The sequence below is a fragment of the Mobula birostris genome, chromosome 7, assembly GCF_030028105.1.
Source record: "Mobula birostris isolate sMobBir1 chromosome 7, sMobBir1.hap1, whole genome shotgun sequence".
Lineage (NCBI taxonomy): Eukaryota > Metazoa > Chordata > Chondrichthyes > Myliobatiformes > Myliobatidae > Mobula > Mobula birostris.
The window spans coordinates 154,195,872-154,219,973 of NC_092376.1; the positions used below are offsets into that span (position 1 = coordinate 154,195,872).

A 24,102-nucleotide genomic window follows, 5' to 3' on the forward strand; every position below is an offset into this window, starting at 1 on the left:
TCCCCTCTCACCTTAAATGCATACTCACTGGTATCAGACATTTCAACCCTGTTGACTCTATCTGTGTTCATTGTCTAATCTGCTGCTCCAGAGAAAACAACACAAGTTTGTCCAACCTCTCCCTATGGCACATGTTCTCTGAAAAAGGAAGCATTTAGCTAAACCTCTTTGTAATTTATCCAAATCCTTCACACCCTTCCTACAATGGGGTAACTAGAATTAACTAGAATTCCATCCCATCTCTGGAATCCATGTGGACAATAGACAATAGACAATAGGTGCAGGAGTAGGCTATTCGGCCCTTCGAGCCAGCACCGCCATTCACTGTGATCATGGCTGATCATCCACAATCAGTACCCTGTTCCCGCCTTATCCCCATTGGACCTCAGTGGTGGAACAGGATTTTCTGGAACTTCTCAGGTTAAAATGGTCATTTGCGCACACTGACTGTCAATGGGTGACCCGTTCACAGATTTTGACTTTCTTTACCATGATGGTGCTCATATCCCAAACTATGATATGAAGTATTGCCTTGTGTTGAGTTTGCACTGCAGTTAAATCTGCATATAGTTATGGCATTGACTACCCACGGCATTCCTGTCACTAAGATGTGATAAAAAGATCCCGGCGAAACAAAATAGACTTGTGTTTAACGTTTTGTTGCGTACTACAAATAACTATTACTAGTCGTTAGGCTGAATGACGAGTGGATTACTGAAGCAAAGAGACATATCATCGCTTAGTAAGAATACGGCTCTGGTACTGCTGGTCCGCCCACCACCGGTTAACGTTCCAAGCTTCGGGAAGAAAGTCGCTGTCTGCTCTGTGGCTGCAGCTAACATGCGGGATTACGATGAAGTTACCGCTTTCTTGGGAGGCTGGGGACTACATCAGAAACTCCTCTTCTCCCTTCTGAGTGTCAGCGTCATTCCGAATGGTTTCACCGGATTAAGTATCATTTTCGTCGGAGATGTCCCAGAACATCACTGCTTAATTCCCGAGAACCTCAACCTCAGCGAAGCATGGAGGAACAAGACCATCCCTCTACAAGGCGCCGAACAGCAGCGCAGCAAGTGCAGTCGGTACCGGCTGGACGTGATAATGAACCTTTCGGAAACGTTCCCCGACCCCGATTTCCTCAACATGTCTGAGATCGAACAGGAACCGTGTCTGGATGGATGGGAGTACAGTAAGGAGCAGTACATCTCCACCATCGTAACCGAGGTATGTGCTTGTACCCGCAGTGGTTAGCCCGAGAATGATTTGTAAAGCCTGTTGTGATAAATTCAGCTGTCTCAATACAATCTGGGTGCTTTCCGGATTTGACCAAAACAATGCATTTCACTGTATGTTTTGATGTACATGTGACAAATAAAGCAAATTTGTCTTATTTTATTTAAACACACACATAAGGAAACAAGTTTTTTTTTAATTCAGGGTCAGTGAAGAACTTTGTTGACCGTTTCTCTCCACACAGTTGAGCGACATGCTCAGTACTTCCAGCTTTTTTTTTGTTTTTGGTTTAGAGTTCCAGCCTCTGTTGTTTTGCTTTTAATCATCGCGAATTAATGAATCTGCAATTTTTTTTCCCCTCTCAGCTAGCTTTGGGCATGGTATAATCTATCCTTGCTTTGTTTCTACAAAGGTCAGAATTCCGAATTTGATGACAGGCTCCGAACTCGTTTCTCCACGCTCAAGTTTTGAACGAACTGATTTAAATTTCTAGCTTTGAACTTGGTTTAAAATTGTGGGTGATTCTAAAACTTGGGAGAAAATTTTAACTTAGATGTACTTCATGCCGGTGGCGGGCTGGTGTTATTCGTGAGAGGCAATTGCAGAAGCAAGTGCTGGGCTGCTGCCGTGGCAGATTTAAAGGAGGCTTGGACAGGAAGACATAGGGTGGAAAAAAAAGACAACGAGCGTTCTCTACTTCTTTCAAATAAACCCACGGTGTATCCATGGGCACTCGCATGGGTCCAAGCTATGTATGCCTTTTCATCGGTTAAGTGGAATAGTCCATGTTCCACGCCTACACCACCATCGCTCCCCAATTTTCCTACGCTACATTGACGGCCGCATTGGTGAGGCTTCATGCACCCATGCTGAGCTCGTCAATTTCATCCAGTTTGCTCCAAGTTCCACCTTGCCCTCAGATTTACTTGGTACATTGCTGACACCTCTCTCCCCTTTCTCGATCTCTCTGAATCCACCTCTGGAGGTAATCCATCTACTGATATCTTTTATAAACCAGGTGACTCTCACAGTTATCTGGACTATATCTCTTCCCAAATGCCATTCCCTCTTCTCGGTCGCTCTCCGTCTCCACAACATCTGCTTTCAAGATGAGGCTTTTCATTCCAGAATGACTGAGACGTCCTCCTTCTTCAAAGAAAGGGGCATCACTTCCTCTACCATCACCCGCACCTCTTCCTTTTCGCGCACATCTGCGCTTATGCCATCTTCCCACCGTCACTCTAGGGATAGAATTCCTCTTGTCATCACCCACCACCCCACAAGCCTCAGCATGCAGCACATAATTCTCCATACCTGCCGCTGTCTCCAACGAGATCCCACCACCAAGCAATTTTTCCCCCCCATCCAAGTTTCAGCTTTTCACAGGGATCACAACTCTCTTATCCACTCGTCACTCCCCACTGATCTCCTTCCCGGATTTACCCTTGCAAGCGGAACAAGTGCCACACCTGCCCCTACACCTCCTCCCCCACTATCATCAGGGCCCCAAACTGTCCTTCCAGGAGAGGGGGCACTTCATCTGCGAGTTTGTTGGGGTTATCTACTGCATCTGCTGCTTTCGTTGTGCCCTCCTGGGCATTGGTGAGACGCGACATAAATTGGGAGGCCATTTCGTCGAGCACAAGAAGCGGGATTTTCCGGTGGCCACTCGTTTCAATTCTACTTCTGATTTCCATTCCGACATGTCAGTCCATTCCTTCTCTACTGACCGGAAGAGGCAACACTCAGGTTGAAGGAACAACATCTTATTTTCTGCCTGGGTGGCCTCCAACCTGATTGCATGAACATCGATTTCTCGAATTCTGATAATTGTACCCGGTCCTCTCCTTCACCATTCCTATTCCTAATTACACTTCGCACCTTCTCTCCTTACCTGTCCATCACCTCCTTCTGATGCTTCTCCCATTTTCCTTTCTTCCATGGTCTTGTATTCTCGCCTTTCAGATATCCCCTTCTATCTATTCCCTTTTACCTATTTCACCAAAGGTCTTCCCAGATCTTTACTTCACCCCTACCCTGCTCCTGGTTTCACCTATCACCACCCACCTTGTACTACTTCTACATTTTCTCCAAACTTCCTATTATTTCCCCAACCCTTCCATTCCAGTCTTGATGAAGGCTCAGCCCAAACATCGACTGTCTTACTCTTTTCCACAGCTGCTGCTTGGCCTGCCGAGTTCCCCCAGCATTTTGTGTGTGTTGCTTTGAACGTTCTCTAATTTTTTCAGCTATTTCGACTAGGCAGGTAGATCTGCAATAACAGCAGGTGATGCATGAACATACGAAATTGGAAAAGAATAGTTCCTCTGAGCTGCTCTATACTTCGTTAAGATTACAGCCGATATATCTTGATACCATTTTCTGGAACTATTCCTCAATTTCCTTAAAGCCCATAGATCTACCATTCTCTGTTGTGCACTGAACCATAGTGACTGTGCCTCTACAGTCTTTCAGGGTATAAATTCCATAGGTGCCTCTCCTTTTGAGGGAAGAAATTTCTTCTGGTCCCAACCACTCACCCACCACCCCCCATCTGTAATCAGCTTCTTTTTTGAAACTATGCCTTGGTCCTCAGCTTCTAAACCCCAGGGAATACACTCCTTATTTGCTCAGTGTGACATGCAGCACATGCCTGGACCAAGCCCGATGAATCTGAGCTATATTCCTTCTACAGTCATTACGTATTTTCTTAGGGTGTCCAGAAATTCACAGTATTCTCCAGATGATCTCTCACCAAGACCCTACACCTTTTATCATATATGCCAACACAATTTTTGTCCTAAGCACTTGGTAAATTTGTGTGTTGGTTTCTAGTGCCTTATGTACAGGCACAGCTAAGTCCCACTGAACATCAGTGTGACACAATCTCTCACCATTTAATACGTGATCCACTTTCAATTATGTGCCTCAAAGTGCCTGACCTCATATCTTTCCAATATCTATCAGCCAAATTCATTTCCATTTATTCAGATACAATAAGGGAATTTGGCTCATCGAGTCTGCTCTGCCATTCAATCACAGCTGATCCTTTTTTCTCTCCTCCTCAGCCCCGCTTCCTGGCCTTCCCTCCGTAACCTTTGATGCCATGTCCAATCAACAACCTATCAAACACTGCCTTAGATACACCCAATGACCTGGCCTCCACAGCTGCCTGTGGTAATCAATTTCACAAATTCACCACCCTCTGGATAAAGAAATTTCTCCGCATCGCTGTTTTAGATGGACATTCCTCTGTCCTGAGGCTGTGCCCTCTTGTCGTAGACCCCCCAACCATGGGAAACATCCTTTTCACATCTGCCAAGTCTAGGCCTTTCAACAAATGAAAGTTTTCAATGAGATCCCCCTCGGTCATTTCTAAAGTAAGGACATGTTCGGCACAGCATTGTGGGCCAAAGGGGCTGTATTGTGCTGTAGGTTTTCTATGTTTTCTATTTCTATGTTCTATGTTCTACTACAGAGTCAAGATAAGAAAAATCCAAATTACATAATCTACCCTGGTGATATTTGAAATTATGTTTCAGTATTGTTATTCCAGTTTTTTAAGTTACCATTGCTGTAACTTAAGTATTTTGCTACTCTTTCCTCTTTAGTCTTTATATCAGGATTTTTATTGTCGCAGGTCTATGCTCATCTGATGCCTTCTATGCATTCTGCAACAAGTTTAATAAGGATAGAAAAGTTATTAATGTTTTAATGCTGCTACCATTTAGTATTTGGATAATTAAATGGAAGCAATGTGTTTCCTGCCTTTGAGGACACTCTGTTTTAACAAGATTTCTGTAACAATGATGACATCTAACATGAGGTATGTGGATGTCTCTGAATTTCCAGCAGCAACACAACTTTTGTCAGCAGGCTTCAATCATTGGCAAAGGCCAATAAAAAGAAGTTAGGTCTAAGCTGAACAGCCACTGTGTGAGGAGCCAGCGTTAGAGGGCTTTAGCTCAATAGACTTGGCCGAGAAGAGACGTATAAATTTCTGGTAAGCTTCTATTGATTTTCTATCTTCCTTGGTCAATTTATACTCAACTAGTGCACTGAAGATGGGTCCAGGGCCAGTGGTGTGTTCTTCATGTGAGATATGGGAACTCTGGGAGACGTCTATTAGGAGAGGGAAAGGGAATAGGCTGATAGCACAGAGTTCTCCTGCGGCTGTTCCCATGAATAATAAGCATGTGGGGGGGGGGTGGTGATCTACCAGGGAAAGCCGCAGTAACAGGATCTCTGACACTGAGTCTGGTTTTGTGGTTCAGAAAGGAAGTGGGGAGAAGAGGAATGTGGTCATGAAAGGGGTTCTATAGTTACAGGAACAGACAGGAGATTCTGTATAAGTGGAAGAGACATCCTCATAGCATGTTGCCAGCCAGATGCCAGGGTCAGCGACATCTCAGATCTATCTCATCCATAGCATTCTGAAGAGGAAGGGTGAATAGTCAGAAGTTGTGGTACATATTGGTACCAATGACATAGGGAGAAAAAGGCATTAAAGAGAGAAGATAGTGAGTTAGGTAGAAAGCTGAAAAGCTGGATTGCAGCCTGCCCTGCATCAGTGAGGGGAAGAATAGAATTATCTGGCAGATGAATGCATGGTTGAGGAACTGGTACAGTGTGCATGGTTTCAGATTTCTGGATCACTGCGATCTCTTCTGGGGTGAGTTGCACCTGAACTCAAGGGGACCAATATCCTGCGGGCAGGTGTGCTTGAGTTGTTGGAGATGGTTTAAACTTTTTTACGGGGGATGCGAATTGGAATGATAGGGCAGAGGCTGGAGCCGTTGATATACAAGTAGATGCAGTGGGCGGTGAGACTGTGAGGAAGGATAGGCAGATGATAGAGCAAAATGGGAGATGAGGAGATGGCAGAGGAACTGAACAAGTATTTTGCATCAGTCTTCATTGAGGAAGACAGCAGGATACCGGACACTCAAGGGTGGCAGGGAAGAGAAGTGTGCGCAGTCACAATTACGACAGAGAAAGTACTCAGGAAGCTGAATAGGCTAAAGGTCGATAAATCTCCTGGACCAGATGGAATGCACCCTCGTGTTCTGAAGGAAGTAGCTGTGGAGACTGCGGAGGCATTAGCGATGATCTTTCAAAAGTCGATAGATTCTGGCATGGTTCCGGAAGACTGGAAGATTGCAAATGTCACTCCACTATTTAAGAAGGGGGCAAGGAAGCAAAAAGGAAATTATGGACCTGTTAGCTTGACGTCGGTGGTTGGGAAGTTGTTGGAGTCGATTGTCAAAGATGAGGTTACAGAGTACCTGGAGGCATATGACAAGATAGGCAGAACTCAGCATGGATTCCTTAAAGGAAAATCCTGCCTGACAAACCTATTACAATTTTTTGAGGAAATTACCAGTAGGCTAGACAAGGGAGATGCAGTGGATGTTGTATATTTGGATTTTCAGAAGGCCTTTGACAAGCTGCCACACATGAGGCTGCTTAATAAGATAAGAGCCCATGGAATTACGGGAAAGTTACATACGTGGATAGAGCGTTGGCTGATTGGCAGGAACCAGAGAGTGGGAATAAAGGGATCCTATTCTGGTTGGCTGCCGGTTACCAGTGGTGTTCCACAGGGATCAGTGTTGGGGCCGCTTCTTTTTACATTGTACATCAACGATTTGGATTATGGAATAGATGGCTTTGTGGCTAAGTTTGCTGATGATACGAAGATAGGTGGAGGGGCCGGTAGTGCTGAGGAAATGGAGAGTCTGCAGAGAGACTTGGATAGATCGGAAGAATGGGCAGAGAAGTGGCAAATGAAGTACAATGTTGGAAAGTGTATGGTTATGCACTTTGGCAGAAAAAATAAACAGGCAGACTATTATTTAAATGGGGAAAAAATTCAAAGTTCTGAGATGCAACAGGACTTGGGAGTCCTCGTACGGGATTCCCTTAAAGTTAACCTCCAGGTTGAGTTGGTAGTGAAGAAGGCGAATGCAATGTTGGCATTCATTTCTAGAGGAATAGCGTATAGGAGCAGGGATGTGATGTTGAGGCTCTATAAGGCACTGGTGAGACCTCACTTAGAGTACTGTGGGCAGTTTTGGTCTCCTTATTTAAGAAAGGATGTGCTGACGTTGGAGAGGGTACAGAGAAGATTCACTAGAATGATTCCGGGAATGAGAGGGTTAACATATGAGGAACGTTTGTCCGCTCTTGGACTGTATTCCTTGGAGTTTAGAAGAATGAGGGGAGACCTCATAGAAACATTTCGAATGTTAAAAGGCATGGACAAAGTGGATGTGGCAAAGTTGTTTTCCATGATGGGGGAGTCTAGTATGAGAGGGCATGACTTCAGGATTGAAGGGCGCCCTTTCAGAACAGAAATGCGAAGAAATTTTTTGAGACAGAGAGTGGTGAATCTATGGAATTTGTTGCCACGGGCAGCAGTGGAGGCCAAGTCATTGGGTGTATTTAAGGCAGAGATTAATAGGTATCTGAGTAGCCAGGGCATCAAAGGTTATGGTGAGAAGGCGGGGCAGTGGGACTAAATAGTATAAAATGGATCAGCTCATGATAAAATGGCAGAGCAGACTTGATGGGCCGAATGGCCTACTTCTGCTCCTTTGTCTTACGGTCTTATGGTCTAAAATAGCGGTCAGTGGGACAGTTTGGTCTAACTTGTAGGTTCAGTAGTTCAACAGTGAGGAAAATCAAGGATAAAGTAAAAGGGAAGGGGATTGCAAGAGAGATTACAAAACTTTAGAGTAAGTTAAAAGGCAAAAAGTTTAGGAAAAGGTAAGAATTTAAATTCCAGTAATAAAGGGGCAAAATTGAAAAGGGTGATAAATTATATTTGAGTGCATACAGTAATGGAATAACTTAGCCAATCTTGTAGCACAATTAAAGTTTGGCAGGTACGACGTTGTGGGCATGATTGAGTTTTGTTTAAAAGAAGATTGTAGTTGGGTGCTTATCATCCAAAATATACATTGTATCAAAAGGACAAGCAGGTACGTAGAGGGAATGGCGTGGCTCTGTTGGTAAAAATGAAATCAAATCCTTAGAAAGGGGTGACGTAGGATTGGAATGTGCAAAATTCTTGTTGGTAGAGTTAAGAAGGGCAGAATGACCCTGATGGGAGTTACTGTATATAAGTACATGCCTCCAAATAGAGATGTGGGGGTACAAATTACAACAGGAGTCAGAAAAGGGATGTAAAAAGAGAAATGTTCCAATAGTCATGGGGGATTTCAATATGCAAGTAGATTGGGAAAATCAGGTTGGTGCTGAATCCCAGGAGAAAGAACTTATAGAATTCCTATTAATTGGCTTTTTAGAGCAGACCACAGTTGTACCTTCTAGGGAAAAGGTGGATCTGGATAGCCAACAAAATTACCTGTACTATATTCATGCCCTTCTATTTCCCTCATAGTCAATTACCTGTCTAAAAGTCTCTTAAAAGTCTCCAAATGTATCTTTTTCAACCACTACCGCGGGCATTTGCATTCCTGGCACCCATCAATGTGTAAAAAACTTGCCCCTCACATCTCCTATGAACTTACACCTTCTCACACTAAATGGATGCCCTCTGGTATTAGACATTTCAACCTTGGCAAAACGGTACTGTCTGTCTACTCTATGTCTCTCATAATTGTTGTGTATTTAATATTTCAGTAATATTTGAGTAATATTGTAAGTATATAATTTGATTAAGCATTCTTGTTTGTTTAAATAATTCATTGCAGGTTATATGTAAACATATGTAATTGGCACATGTCAATTATCACGGCACCACATGATAAGTGTGCGCCTTGCTTAAAATAAAAAAATGAAGTTGAACTTGCATTCTCAGCTCTGTTTTACTTTAAATTAATTTTTATGTTTTTGAGTTACAAAGCACATCAGTAGTGATGAGTAAGTTTTAAACCAACCCGCAACCTCTGCCGACCTATTGAAATGCAGTGAGATGTTTGAATTATGTTTGTATTTTTTAAAGTGCAGCGAGACATTTGAGATTTTTTAGAAAGCTGCACAGAACATTTTCTTTGCAGAAGGAAAGATGATTAACTAAAAAGAAGGCAGAAAATCATAGGATTAACAGGTGAGTACTGGTGATAATAAGCATTAAAAAAGAGCAGAAATGGCTAGCTACATTGGAAAGATTGACACATTAGATTACATAAAAGTTAACTAGAATCTGTATATTGAACAGATTATGCAGTATTTTAAAGCAAATAAAGTAGTCAATAAGAAACAAGTACCAGTTATATCAAGTGCATTGGACGTAAAGGCATATACTTTCTTTCTTAGAGAGATAGATACTTATTCATTAAATGAGAGGAAACTTAAATTCCTGGGCCACGTCATCAGAAAGGGAGAAATAGAATGCCTGGGAAACATTGAGGAGGAAGGCAAAGAAAAAAAAATATATGGACACTGTGAAAGAACTAACAGATCTAAGTGTGCGAGATATCATTGACACTGCATGGGATTGTTTAATGTGGAAAGCCATGATCGCCCAAGCATGTGACGCACAAGGCACATGAAGATGAAGAACATACTTATTGATCCCAAAGGAAATTACAGTGTCACATTAACCTTACAAGTGCTCAGATATACAGATATACAAATACTAGAAGAGAAGTAAGAAAGAATTAAAAATAAGGTACCGCCAACAGTTTAGCAGGAGGGGGTCATCACTTCCCCGGCTATAGGTTGACTCATTATAGAACCTAATGGCTGAGGGTAAGAATGACCTCATAAACTGCTCTTTGGAGCAATGCAATTGTTTTAGTCTGTTACTAAAAGTGATGGGCTTAATGATGCCATGAGAGATTGTTTAGTTTGTGGATTCTTTCAAGAAAGCATTCAAAATAGCTTCTAACTAAAGCACACTTACATTTAAATTGACAGTAGAAGTAGCAGTGTCAATGGAAACAGCAGACAGAAATGTAATTGAGCAGCTGTCAGCAATGAACGTGAGTGTGAACAAAACTGCAATGCCCAAACAGAAACTGGCCTGGTTGAGCACATTGGGTTACTGTTGAAGCAGGAGCTCACATACACCAGACGAATGCAGGATTAAAGATGAAATGTGTAGAAAATTCAACAAAGTAGGACACATACAAAGAGCATGTCAGGCAGATAAAAATAAATGGACTGTACAGGGGAAAGAAAAAGATAAAAAGAAATCAAGTTGCAGTTTCAAAAAGAGCACTAATCTGCATGCTGTTGATGAAAAATCAGATAATGATGTGAGTTACACAAGGCTGAGTAGCCTTGAGATTTACTATGTGAAAACGAGAGGAGACATACAATATGGCTTACACCAGAAGTTAATTAAAATGGAATTGGACACAGCTCGGCTGTTTCAGTCATTTGACAAAATGAGTTTGAATGACATTTCAAAGATACTGCAGTTACCCTATTAAGACCTTATATTGGAGAAAAAATTACTTTTGTAACAGTGAAATACAACAACCAACAAAGTACAGTCGGCTTATGTATGGTAGAAACAGGAGGACCAGCACTGTAGGTTCATAAGTGGCTGAGACAACTACAACTTGATTGGCAACCTATCCACCATTTTCATGCCACATCACCTTCATTGGAGTCAACTGAAAGTGAATTAAGAAAGGTATTGGATAGTACCAAAACTCTTTCCATGCTGTACACCATAAACCATTCTCCAACTGGGGAAAAACGATTGTTGGTGTCAACCTCCGTGCTATTATGCCTTACAAGGTGCGAAACGAAAGACTGTGTGGCACGCCACTCCTCACACAGACGGTAGGTAGCCGTTGACTCACAAAGAGTTCATCCACCCTTTGACAGGTTTTGTTTTTAGCCTACACACCCTCCTCCCTGGCTAACCAGGGGGTGTGCCGGTTGAGTCACCGACAACCCGACCTGAGACAGGTAGTACTGGCCTACGTGGTACCAGTAGCAAGGCAAGGCCTTGACCTGACTGACCGCTGGCCCCCTAGACCTGAGTCGACATAGTCCATGCTATTGGTTGAAAAGCATATTGGACCAAGGAAGGACTATGCTGCTCAGAGGAATTGTGAAAGTGATGAATGCAGAGGTCCGACTACAACAGTTTTAGGGAGGCAACTTATCTGAGAAAGCTTCTGATATGTGAATTTGGCAGTTACTTGCAAAATGTGGCTTGGTTTAAAGCTAGAAGAGAGTTCACAGAACTTCAAGAAAGTTGTAAGTATTTGGCTTTCGTGGATATAAAGAAGCAGAACCTACTCTTCATGCATTAAGGTTACTGCATGAACTTCAAATGGGAGACAAAAAGCTGCTTGTAAAAGTACACACACACAAGATCCTGGAGGAACTCAGCAGGTCAGGCAACATCCATCAAATTGAATGAACAGTTGACACTCTTCGGGCCAAGACCCTTTTTCGGGATTGGAAAGCAAGAAGGGAAAACATCAGAATAAAAAAATGGGGGTGGGGAAGGAGGATAGCAAGAAGGTGATTAGTGAAGCCAAGTGGGTTGGAAAGGTAAAGGTCTCAAGAGGAAGGAATCTGAGAGGAGAGGAGAGTGGACCATAGGGAAAAAGGATGGAGGAGTTGGCCCGGGGGGAGGTGATAGGTTGCTAAGAAGGGATAAGAGGGCTGATTGGAAAAAAAAGAAGGGAGGATGAGAGAACATTTTTAAATTGAAGGTGAAATCAATATTCATGCCATCAGGTTGGAGGCTTCCCAGATGGAATATAAGGTGTTGATCTTCTACTCTGAGGGTATCCTCATTACGGCACAAGAGGAGACTATGGACTGACATGTCAGAACAGGAATGGGAATCGGAATTAAATGTTTGGCTCTGGAAAGTTCAGTTTTTATGGATAGAATGGAAATGCTCGATGAAGTAAGCAAAGATGCTGGATGAATGGAAAGCCAAAAAGACAAGAATCAATGAAGATACAAAAACAGAAGATTCGTCAAATGATGTTCTGAATGAGGAAACTAAGAGAGAGATTGGATCTGCAGATCAGAGTGAGAACGAGAGAGAAAGAAGCCGGGACCAGGAGAGAAGCAAGGATCAAAGTAGACTGAATAAGAATAGCCAAGAAAAGGAAAAGAAAGAATTACAGAGCCGTCAGGTCCACTTCCAACCAGCACGGAGGAGGTCCCAGGACTGAGTTTGTTTCTACAGCAATAAATCTCAGCTGCCTAGCAGAGTGACCTCCCTTGTCAGGAAAGATGTTATCTCACAAGAAAAAGAAAACAATTCACAAAAATTATATCTTTAGGCCTGAATGGGACAATTTAAAATCTACTCTGCTGTGGATGTCTATACAGTAGTTGTGCTACAAAGTGTACTATGTATATAGTTGAGATGCATTTTATATTGAGTTGGAGTTTATAGCTAAGCAAAGAGTAGTGTTGTATATTTAATATTTAAATACTATTTGAGTGGTATTGTAAACATATTGTTTGATTAAGCTTCTTGTTCATTTAAATAATGCATTATGGGTTATATGTAAAAGTACATCAATGGCATACATCATCACACCACCACGTGATACATACATGCCTTACTTAAAGTCAAAATGAAGTTAGACTCGCATTCCTCACTGCTTGTTTTTCTTTCAATTAGGTTTTATGTTTTGGAGTTAGAAAACATAAAAATAATCTTACAAATCTCAATCAGATCTCCCCTCAGCCTCAACCACTCAAGTGAAAACAAAACTCAAGACAAACCAAAGTTTGTCCACTCTCTCATTATAGCATATGCCCTGTAATCCAGGCAGCATCTGGGAAATCTCTTCTCTACACTATCCAAAGCCTCTACATCCTTCCTGTAATGGGGCAATCAGAACTATATGCAATATTCCAGATGCAGTCTAGCCAGGGTTTTTATAAAACTGCAACATAACTTCTTGACTTTTGAACTCAATACCTCAACTAATAAAGGCAAGCAGACCACATGCCTTCTTAACCACCCTATCAATCTGTGCTGCAACTTTCAGGGAACTATGAACTGGACTCCAAGATCCCACAGCTCAACAAACTTAATGAGACAGTGAACTAGATTTTATTAGGGAGCTTAATGTAAAGGAACCCTGATCAAGTAGTGATCATAATATGATAGAATTCACCTGCAGTTTGATAGGATGAAGCAATCAAATGTTTAAGTATTACAGTGGAGTAAAGGGATCTACAGAGGCATGAGAGAGGAGCTGGCCAAGGTTGATTGGTAGGGGACATCAGCTGAAATTTTTGGGAATGATTTAGAAGGCACAGGATAGATATATCCAAAAGAAGAAAGAATATTCTAAAGATAAGATGAGGCAATTGTGGCTGACAAGGGAAGTCAAAGATGGCATAAAAGCAAAAGTGAGGGAACATAGCAAAAACTAGTGGAAATCTAGAAATTAGTTTAGTAGAGCTGTTAGGGAGGGTTTAAACTAATTTGGCAGGGGGATGGGAACTGGAATGATAGAGCGGAGGAAGGGGAAATCCGAAATAAATCTAAGATAGTGAGCAGTAAAGTTGTCAGGAAAGACAGGCAGGTGATGGGGCAAATTTGTAGCCATTGGGATGAGTTGCAGTGCAATAAAGTTGCAGTGCAATCAAAGCAAAAAGTACCAAATACTGGTCTTAAGGTGTTATACTTAAATGCATGCAGCATAAGGATAAGGTGGATGATCTTGTCGTACAGCTACAGATTGGCAGGTATGATATTGTGACCATCACTGAGACGTGGCTAAAGGATGCATGTCTATGGGAGCTGAACGTCCAAGGATACACGTTGTATTGGAAGGATAGGAAGGTAGGCAGAGGGGGAGGCGTGGCTTTATTGGTAAGAAATGATATCAAATCATTAGAAAGAGGTGACATAGGATCGGAAGGTGCAGAATCTTTATGGGTTGAGCTAATAAATTGCAGGGGTAAAAGGACCCTGATGGCAGTTATATTCAGGCCTCCAAACAGCTGCAGTGATGTGGACTACAAATTACAACAGGAAATAGAAAAGGCTTGTCAGAAGGGCAGTGTTATGATAATTGTGGGGGATTTTAACATGCGAGTGGATTGGGAAAATCAGGTCGGCACTGGATCTCAAGAGAGGGAATTTGTAGAATGTCTGCGAGATGGCTTTTTAGAACAGCTTGTTGTTGAGCCCACTAGGGGATCGGCTGTACTGGATTGGGTATTGTGTAATGAACTGGATGTGATTAGAGAGATTGAGGTGAAGGAACCTTAGGAGGCAGTGATCATAACAAGATTGAATTCACTGTGAAATTTGATAAAGAGAAGCCAAAATCCGATGTGTCAGCATTTCAGTGGAGTAAAGGAAATTATAGTGGCATGAGAGAGGAACTGGCCAAAGTTAACTGGAAAGGGGCACTGGCAGGAAGGACGCAGAGCAGCAGTGGCTGGAGTTTATGCAAGAAATGAGGAAGGTGCAAGACAGGTATATTCCAAAAAAGAAGACATTTTCGAATGGAAAAAGGATGCAACCGTGGCTGACAAGAGAAGTCAAAATCAAAGTTAAAGCAAAGGAGAGGGCATACAAGGAAGCAGTAATTAGTGGGAAGACAGAGGATTGGGAAGTTTTTAAAAGCTTACAAAAGGAAACTAAGAAGGTCATTAAGAGGGAAAAGATTAACTATGAAAGGAAGCTAGCAAATAATATCAAAGAGGATACTAAAAGCTTTTTCAAGTATATAAAGAGTAAAAGACCGGTGAGAGTAGATGTAGGGCCGATAGAAAATGATGCAGGAGAAATTGTAATGGGAGATAAGGAGATGGCAGAGGAACTGAACGAGTATTTTGCATCAGTCTTCCCTGAGGAAGACATCAGCCGTATATCGGACACTCAAGGGTGGCAGGGAAAAGAAGTGTGTGCAGTCACAATTACGACAGAGAAAGTACTCAGGAACCTGAATAGTCTAAAAGTAGATAAATCTCCCAGACCAGAGGGAATGCACCCTTATGTTCTGAAGGAAGTAGTTATGGAGATTGCGGAGGCATTAGCGATGATCTTTCAAAAGTCGATAGATTCTGGCATGGTTCCGGAGGACCAGAAGATTGCAAATGTCACTCCGCTATTTAAGAAGGGGGCAAGGAAGCAAAAAGGAAATTATAGACCTGTTAGCTTGACATCGGTGGTTGGGAAGTTGTTGGAGTCGATTGTCAAGGATGAGGTTACAGAGTACCTGGAGGCATATGACAAGATAGGCAGAACTCAGCATGGTTTCCTTAAAGGAAAATCCAGCCTGACAATTTTTTGAGGAAATTACCAGTAGGCTAGACAAGGGAGATGCAGTGGATGTTGTATATTTGGATTTTCAGAAGGCCCTTGACAAGGTGCCACACATGAGGCTGCTTAACAAGATAAGAGCCCATGGAATTACGGGAAAGTTACATACGTGGATAGGGCAGGAAGCAGAGAGTGGGAATAAAGGGATCCTATTCTGGTTGGCTGCCGGTTACCAGTGGTGTTCCACAAGAGTCCGTTTTGGGGCCGCTTCTTTTTACGTTGTACATCAACGATTTGGATTATGGAATAGATGGCTTTATGGCTAAGTTTGCTGATGATACAAAGATAGGTGGAGGGGCCGGTAGTGCTGAGGAAACAGAGAGTCTGCAGAGAAACTTGGATAGATTGAAAGAATGGGCAAAGAAGTGGTAAGAATGTTGGAAAGTGTATGGTTATGCACTTTGGCAAAAGAAATAAATGGGCAGATTATTATTTAAATGGGGAAAGGATTCAAAGTTCTGAGATGCAACGGGACTTGGGAGTCCTCGTGCAGGATACCCTTAAGGTTAACCTCCGGGTTGAGTCGGTGGTGAAGAAGGCGAATGCAATGTTGGCATTCATTTGTAGAGGAATAGAGTATAGGAGCAGGGATGTGATGTTGAGGCTCTATAAGGTGCTAGTAAGACCTCACTTGGAGTACTGTGGGCAGTTTTGGTCTCCTTATTTAAGAAAGGATGTGCTGATGTTGGAGAGGGTACAGAGAAGATTCACTAGAATGATTCTGGGAATGAGAGGGTTAACATGTGAGGAACGTTTGTCCGCTCTTGGACTGTATTCCTTGGAGTTTAGGAGAATGAGGGGAGACCTCATAGAAACATTTCGAATGTTGAAAGGTATGGACAGAGTGGATGTGGCAAAGTTGTTTCCCATGATGGGGGAGTCTAGAACAAGAGGGCATGACTTTAGGATTGAAGGGTGCCCATTCAGAACAGAGATTTGAAGAAATTTTTTTAGCCAGAGGGTGGTGAATCTATGGAATTAGTTGCCACGGGCAGCAGTGGAGGCCAAGTCATTGGGTGTATTTAAGGCAGAGATTGCTAGGTATCTGAGTAGCCAGGGCATCAAAGGTTATGGTGAGAAGGCGGGGGAGTGGGACTAAAATGAGAGAATAGATCAGCTCATGATAAAATGGTGGAGCAGACTTGATGGGCCGAATGGCCGACTTCTGCTCTTTTGTCTTATGGTCTAAATTAGGAGGCTTTCAAAAACTAATGGAAGGAAACTAAAAAACAATAAGGGGGGAAAGATGAAATATGAAGTTAAGATAGCCAATAATACGACAGAGGATACCAAAGTACTTTTGCACACATTTAAAGAGTAAAATAGAGACAAGAGTGGATATCAGACCACTGGAATATGACACTTGGAAAGTCGTAATATGGGACATGAAGACATTGGCCAAACTCATTAAGTATTTTGTGTCAGACTTCACTGTGGAATACACCAGCAGCATGCCAGAAATTGGAGAGTGTCGGGGGTGGAAGTGAGTGCAGTTACTATTACCAAGGAGAAGGTGCTTGGGAAGCTGAAATGTATGAAGGTATGAAGGTAATTAAATCAACTGGACCAGATGTACTATTCCCCATGCTTCTGAAATAGGTTGCTGAAGAGACCATAGAGGCATTATTACTCATCTTTGAAGAATCACTACATTCTGGAATGGTTCCCGAGGACTGGAAAATTGCAAATATGACCCCAGTCTTCAAGAAAGGAGGGGGGCAAAAGACAGAAATTTATACGCTAGTTAACCTGACTTCAGTACTTGGCAAAACGTTGGAGTCATTATTAAGGATGAGGTTTCAAGGTACTTGGAAACATATGAGAATGTAGGCTAAGTCAGCATGATTTCTTTAAGGGGAAATTGTGCCTGACAAATCTGTAGGAATTTTTTGAGGAAAAAATAGACTAGATAGACAAATGAGAGCAGTGGTTATTGACACTTGGATTTTCAGAAGGCTGCTGGCAAGGTGTAGCACATGAGGCTGCAAAACAAAATAACAGCCACATTATTACATCATCATCATCATCATCAGGTGCCATGCCCAAGTTGAGCTTTGACTTCCATGGCCCACACGCTCCTGTTTCAGGTCAAGTGGATCAATCGATTGGTATTCATTTCCAGTTCTCTGGCTGCTATCTCCATCATCATTTTTCTTTGTCTTCCCCTTGCTTTCTTCCCCTCAATCTTCCCCATAATTACCGTGCATTCAAACTCCTCTTTCCTAATCACAAGTCCAATGAAGTTATGTTGCCTTTTCATGATCCCATACATTATTTCTCTTTTTGTGTTTGCTCTGTTCATGACATCCTCATTAGATATTCATTTCATCCATGATATTCTTTGCATCCTCCTCAAAAACCACATCTCTGCTGCTACAATTCATCTCCTCATGTTATTAGATATTGTCCAACATTCTGAGCCATATAACATAATTGGATAAACGTAACATTTCAGTACTCTGAGGTGGGTTGTCATGTCTAGTTTAGTATTGGTCAGTATACTCTTCATTCTCGTAAAGGTGTCTTTTGCCATCCTTATTCTTCTTTTGATGTCCAAGTCACACCTGCCATCTGATGTCACCCAGCTTCCTACGTAGCAAAGGTTCTGTACTTGTTTTATGTCTTCCCAATTTATTCTCAGCCTACAGATAAGATTTTCCTTCTTTTTGGATATCACCATACATTTTGTCTTCTTGCAATTGATAGATAGACCCATTTTTGCACTTTCTTCAACAATTATATCAATTAAGTTTTGTAGTTCTTCCTTACTTGCAATTAGCACAGCGCCATCTGCATATCTGAAATTATTGATGTTTTCACCGCCAACTTTGATTCCCAAGGTGTCTCTTATTTTTTGTAATATTGTTTCACTGTACACATTAAATAAATCAGGGGAGAAAACACACCCTTGTCTAACGCCTCTCTTGATTTTCGTAAACTGACTCACTTCTCCATCTATTCTTACAGCGGCAGTTTGTTCCCAGTACAGATTTCTGATTAGGCGGAGGTCTTTCGAATCTAGATCTAGGGTTTCCTGTAATATTTCAAATAACTTATTGTGCCTCACTTTATCAAATGCTTTTGTGTAGTCAATAAAACAAACAAACAAATCTTTTTGCACTTGAATAGCTTTGTTTGTTTGTTTTATCGAGTACACAAAAGCATTTGATAAAGTGAGGCACAATAAGTTATTTGAAATATTTGAAACGCTATTACAGGAAAGATGATAACCTAAACAGAAGATTGACTAACTGGTAGGAGGCAAAGAGTGGGAATAAAGGGGGCTTTTTCTGGTTGGCTGCTAGTGATGAGTGGCATTCTGCAGTGATTGCTGTTGGGATTTCATCTTTTCACATTATATATCAATGATTTAGATGATGGAATTGTTGGTTTTGGGGCCAAGTTTGCAGAAGACATGAAGATAGGTGGAAGAGCAGTGAACGTTGATGAGGCAGGGATTCTGCAGAAGCACTTAAAACGATTAGAAGAATGGGCAAAGAAGTGGGATATGGAAGATAGTGTATAGAGTATATGGTCATACACTTTGGAAAAAGGAATGAAGGCATAGAAACGGGGAGAACTTTCTAAACAGGGAGAGAACTCAGAAATCAGAGGTACAAGTGGTCTTATCAGTTCTAAAAGTTAACTTGCAGCTTGGGTGGTGACAAGGAAGGGAAATGCAATGTTAACATTAATTTTGAGAGGTTTAGAATATAAAAGCAAGGATGTAAAGTTGATGGTTTATAAGGGAATGGCTAGATTGTACATGGAGTATTGTGAAAGGTTTTAGTCCTCTTAAATGAGAGAGGATGTGCTGACATTGGAGAGGGTGCAGAGGAGGTTGTTGAGAATGATTCCAGGAATGAAAGGGTTAACATATGATGAGTGTTTGGTGGTTCTGGGTCTGTATTTGCTGGAGTTTAGAAGAATTGGGGGGACCTCACTGAAACTTATCAAATATTGAAAGGCATAAATAAAGTGGATGTGGAGAGGATGTTTCCTACAGTGGGAACATCTAAGACCAGAAGGCACAACTTCAGAATGGAAGTTAGAGCTTTAGAGCAGAGATGAGGAGGAATTTCCCTCACCAGGGAGTGGTGAATCTATGGAATTCATTGGCACAGATGCCAGTGGAGGCCAAGTTATTGGGTATATTTAAAGTGAATGTTGACAGTTCCTTGATTAGTAAGAGCATCAACAATTATGGGAAGAAAGCAGGAGAATCGGGTTCAGCAGGATAATAAATCAGCCATGATGGAATTACAGAGCAGATTCAATGAGCTGAATGGCCTAATTCTGTCCTTATATTTTATGGTCTTATGGTCTTCTGCACAAGTGATAAAATGCAAGAATTGTAAGCTGTTCAGTGCGTCAGTGCATCTAGTAAAAGTGGATGCTGTCTAAGTTGCATGCCATCTTGGTCAATGTCTCCCATCCACTATGTAATGTACTGGGTGGGCACAGGAATACATTCAGCCAGAGACTCATTCCACCGAGATGCAACACAGAGCGTCATAGGAAGTCATTCCTGCCTGTGGCCATCAAACTTTACAACTCCTCCCTAGGAGGGTCAGACACCCTGTGCTGATAGGCTGGTCCTGGATTTATTTCATAATTTGCTGGCATAATTTACATATTATTATTTAACTATTTATGGTTCTATTACTATTTATTATTTATGGTGCGACTGTAACAAAAACCAATTTCCCCCTGGGATCAATGAAGTATGACTATGACTATGACTATGACTAAATTAATGTACCAGCAAACATTTCCATCCACAGTCTTCTGGTCTATAGGAAAATAACCCTACAAGACAGAGATTTGGGCACTCATGTTAATCAAAGCTATCAGCATAAATCCAAAAGCAAGGTAAGTAGATGGAAGAGAGAGGAATGGAAGGTTATGCGCTTGGTACTGGATGAAAGTAGAGTGAAAGGAAGCAAATGTGCAGTATTGACCAACTAATAAGTTTTTGTAATATTTCGGTTCTATGTAAATACTCCTAATCTGATGAACTGAGTTATTATGATTGTACAATTACAGTGTTTATTAAGTAAAAGGAACTGTTTTAAATAAATATGATATATTTTATAGTTTTTAAAATATCCATGCTGTATTTTCAGAAGGCAGAAACCCAGGACCACCTCTGAGAAAGCTTACAGTCTTTCCCACAGAAAAACTTGTGTTAAGATATTAACTTTTGTGAAAACAAATCTTACATTTCATTACTTATATTGTCATTAGTTCTTCATGCGTCCATAATCGTATTATTGCCACTGAATAATTATTACTACTGAGATTAGGCTGACATTATAACTGGTTCAGTGGGTGGATCAAATTGGGCCTGCAATTGCAGAAGGCCATACATTTGGATTTTTTGATTCTCTTTGCATTTCAGTGGGACTTGGTATGTAACAATGACTGGAAAGAGCCGTTCGTTATGTCAGTATACTTCATGGGAGTGTTAGTAGGTTCCATTAGTTTTGGAATATTATCAGACAGGTGAGTTTTTTCTTACCCTTATCTCACATAGTATATTTATCATACATACTGTTACTTCTGTCACCTTTTCACACCACAGCAAGATACAAGATCCTGGTTAATTAGGTGATTTAATAAAATACAGTGGTTAAATTAATAACGAAGATGACTATCAAATAGCTTTTATTCTGGAAGCTGCATTCTATGAAGTTGTTCTTCTGCATTAACCCATAAATTAGAGTGTTATCATTTCTAATTAACTTAGAAATTAATTTGTTTATTTCGAGATTCTGTTCAGAGTAGGCCCTTCAAGCTCTTTGAGCTGAGCCAGCAGCAACACCTGATTTAACCTTAGCCTAATAACAGGACATTTTGTAATGACCAATTAACCTACTAACTGGTACTGTGAGTGAAAACCAGAGCACCTGGAGGGAAACACACATTCCACAGTACAAGCTCCTTACAGAGGATACTGGAATTGAACTCCAAGCTCCGACACCCGGAGCTGAAGTAGCGCCATGGTAACTGCTATGTTACCGTGGCAGGTACCAATCATCCTGACTCCATTTCCATTCATTCTGCACTGGGTACCTTTGAGAGCCTACAGGTACTCTTGAAATTGCGTTCAAAAGTTCAAAGAAAGTTTATTATAAGGTACATATGCTGCCGTATAATACTTTGAGATTCTTTTTCTTGCAGGTATTCACAAGACAAAATATATACAAAAGAATTTAATGGAAAAAATTATAAACAGATTAAAACTGATAAACAACCAATGTGCAAAAGACCACAACCTGCACAAATAAAAGTAATACTGAGGACATGAGGAAGAAAGATTCCTTGAAAACAAATTTGTAAATCATAGAATCAGTTGAGACTAATAGTGAATGAAGTTATCCACTCCTGTTCAGGTGTAGGATGGCTGTAGGGTAATAACTGGTCCTGAACCAAATGCTGTGGGAGCTAAAGTTATTGTACCTCCGACCAGATGTTAGGAGTAGAAAGAAGGCATGCTGAGTGATAAATATCCCAATATCCAGCATTGTTTCTTCTTGTACTTCCATTTTTTATTGGAGCTGAGAAGGTTTACACCTTCATAAAGACATCTTTGAGTCCGTGAGCATTTCATCCTGAGTTAATTTTAGCCTTTTCATTATGTGCTTATAACAATGTGCCAGATTGATTATGACTTTACACGGATTTTTTTTAACCTCACCAGAACCTTCGACTTCATTAGTCAAGGAGGGACAAAGGAAAACCCTCCCCAAATTCTGCTGCCCACCAAAAGACATTTTCATCTTATCTTTGCTTCACCAAACCATGATATTAAATACCAGAACCATTCTCACTGAAGTCTGACATCAGGGAAGGCAATGCCATCACCTCACAACTTTTTTTTCAACCTTGCTCAAAGTTTAATTTTATTTTCAAAGTATGCATGTACAATACAATGCTGCTATTTGTCTACTCCAAATAGCCATTAAATACAGAAAGACCATGGGTGTTGATGAAAGAGAAGGCATCAACTACCCCCACCCTGGCACGAAAAATAAAAGAAACAAAACTCACTGACCCTAAAATCTTCACCCACAGGAAGACAACAGCTACAAAAGTAGTCCCCAAAGCCCCTTACTTACAGAAAAGGACAGCAACTGTAGCACCAAACCCCCCAATACCCCCCTTACACACAAAAAATTAACAGGTTACCCACCCACCAATCGTCCACAAAAAGAAAACCATGAAAATTGAAGAAAACAGTTATAAAGTATGGTCCTATAATCACATAAATCTCAGAATATCGGAAACTTTTTTGCCTGCGTATGAGGAGAGCAGCCGTACGAACTCTGTCCTTCCATAAATAGTGAGCTCCCATCCAGGGTTGAATGCCCCGTTAGGGCTGCTGACCCCTCCATTTTGCAGCTCACCTCTGACAAGCTTTACAAGGGAATTGAGCTGAGAAGCAATTTGACATTTAGCAATTATACTCCATAAAGAAGTTACCCATTCTTCAATGATGCTTGATGAGACTCAGGTCCAAGTCATTATCAGTGTTTCTGAGAAAATAAGCATTTCAGACAATATCCATAATGTCAAATACCATCTTGTCCCTGCTGTGCTTTGTGTCCCTTCCACACTAAGGTTCATGGTGAAAGCTGAGAAAACATGGACCACATCCTATATCTTGGGAGACACATATTGACAAAAGCAGATCACTGCTTTCAAGTGTCAATACGACCTTTGAGAGAGGAAAGCTCCTAGGAATCCCTATCCCAAGATTGCTCCAAGTGGTGAAGGAGTATTTGAGATGGTATGAGGAGCTTCACTCCCGTACATCTGGAGCACATGGACAATATGTATTACCAAGTGTAACATTGTGGAGAACCTCATAAACCACGCATCCATCTGTCCCATCTGTGGAAGAGTCTTCAATTCCCTCATTGACTTCATTACCCACCTCAGAACCCACAAAACCAATGTAGAACTAATGCATCCTCCATCCAAAGTGGCTGCTTATGAAGATCTTTCATTCCTTGTGTAAATTAATCAGAAGCAGAAAAGTAAATTAAATTACCTATTTGTGTGCGTGGCTGGTTAAGTAATTGAGAGAAAGTATATTTAACTGATACATTAATGATTATGTAGATTGATAAATGTGTGATTTTGAATGTGTTTAACCTCAAACATATTGGCTATTTTTTTAGGTATACCTGTACACCTGCTTATTAATGCAAATAAGTAATCAGCCAATCATGTGGCAGCAATTCAGTGCATAAAAGCATGAACACCTGGTCATGTGGTTCAGTTGTTGTTCAGACCAAACATCAGAATGGGAATCAGGTTGATTTTGATCATGAATGACTGTTTGTGGCAGATGGGATGATTTGAATATTTCAGAAACTGTTGATCTGCTGGGATTTTCATAAACAATATTCTGTAGAGTTTACAGAGTATGGTGTAAAAACCAAAAGTCCCAAATAAAAAACATACGGAGAGCAGCAGTTCTGTTGGAGAAAGTCTCTTGTTAATGAGAGAGGTAGGTGGTGAATGAATGAACTGGTTCAAGCTGACAGGAAGGTGACAGTAATTCATATAATCATGCATTACAACAGTGGTGTGCAGAAGAGCATTTCTGAATG

General features: G+C 41.2%; 1 protein-coding gene across 1 annotated transcript in view; it reads left to right on the plus strand.

Moving 5' to 3' along the window:
- The first annotated feature begins 831 nt into the window (after positions 1–831).
- The window catches only part of LOC140200861 (organic cation/carnitine transporter 2-like), a 46,573-nt gene continuing 23,302 nt past the window's right edge, over positions 832–24,102 (plus strand). Inside the window, exons 1-2 of the mRNA XM_072264495.1 lie at positions 832–1,224; positions 20,883–20,986. Coding sequence (XP_072120596.1) covers positions 841–1,224; positions 20,883–20,986 — 488 coding nt within the window. The 5' untranslated portion in view covers positions 832–840. The remainder of the gene's footprint in view (positions 1,225–20,882; positions 20,987–24,102) is intronic.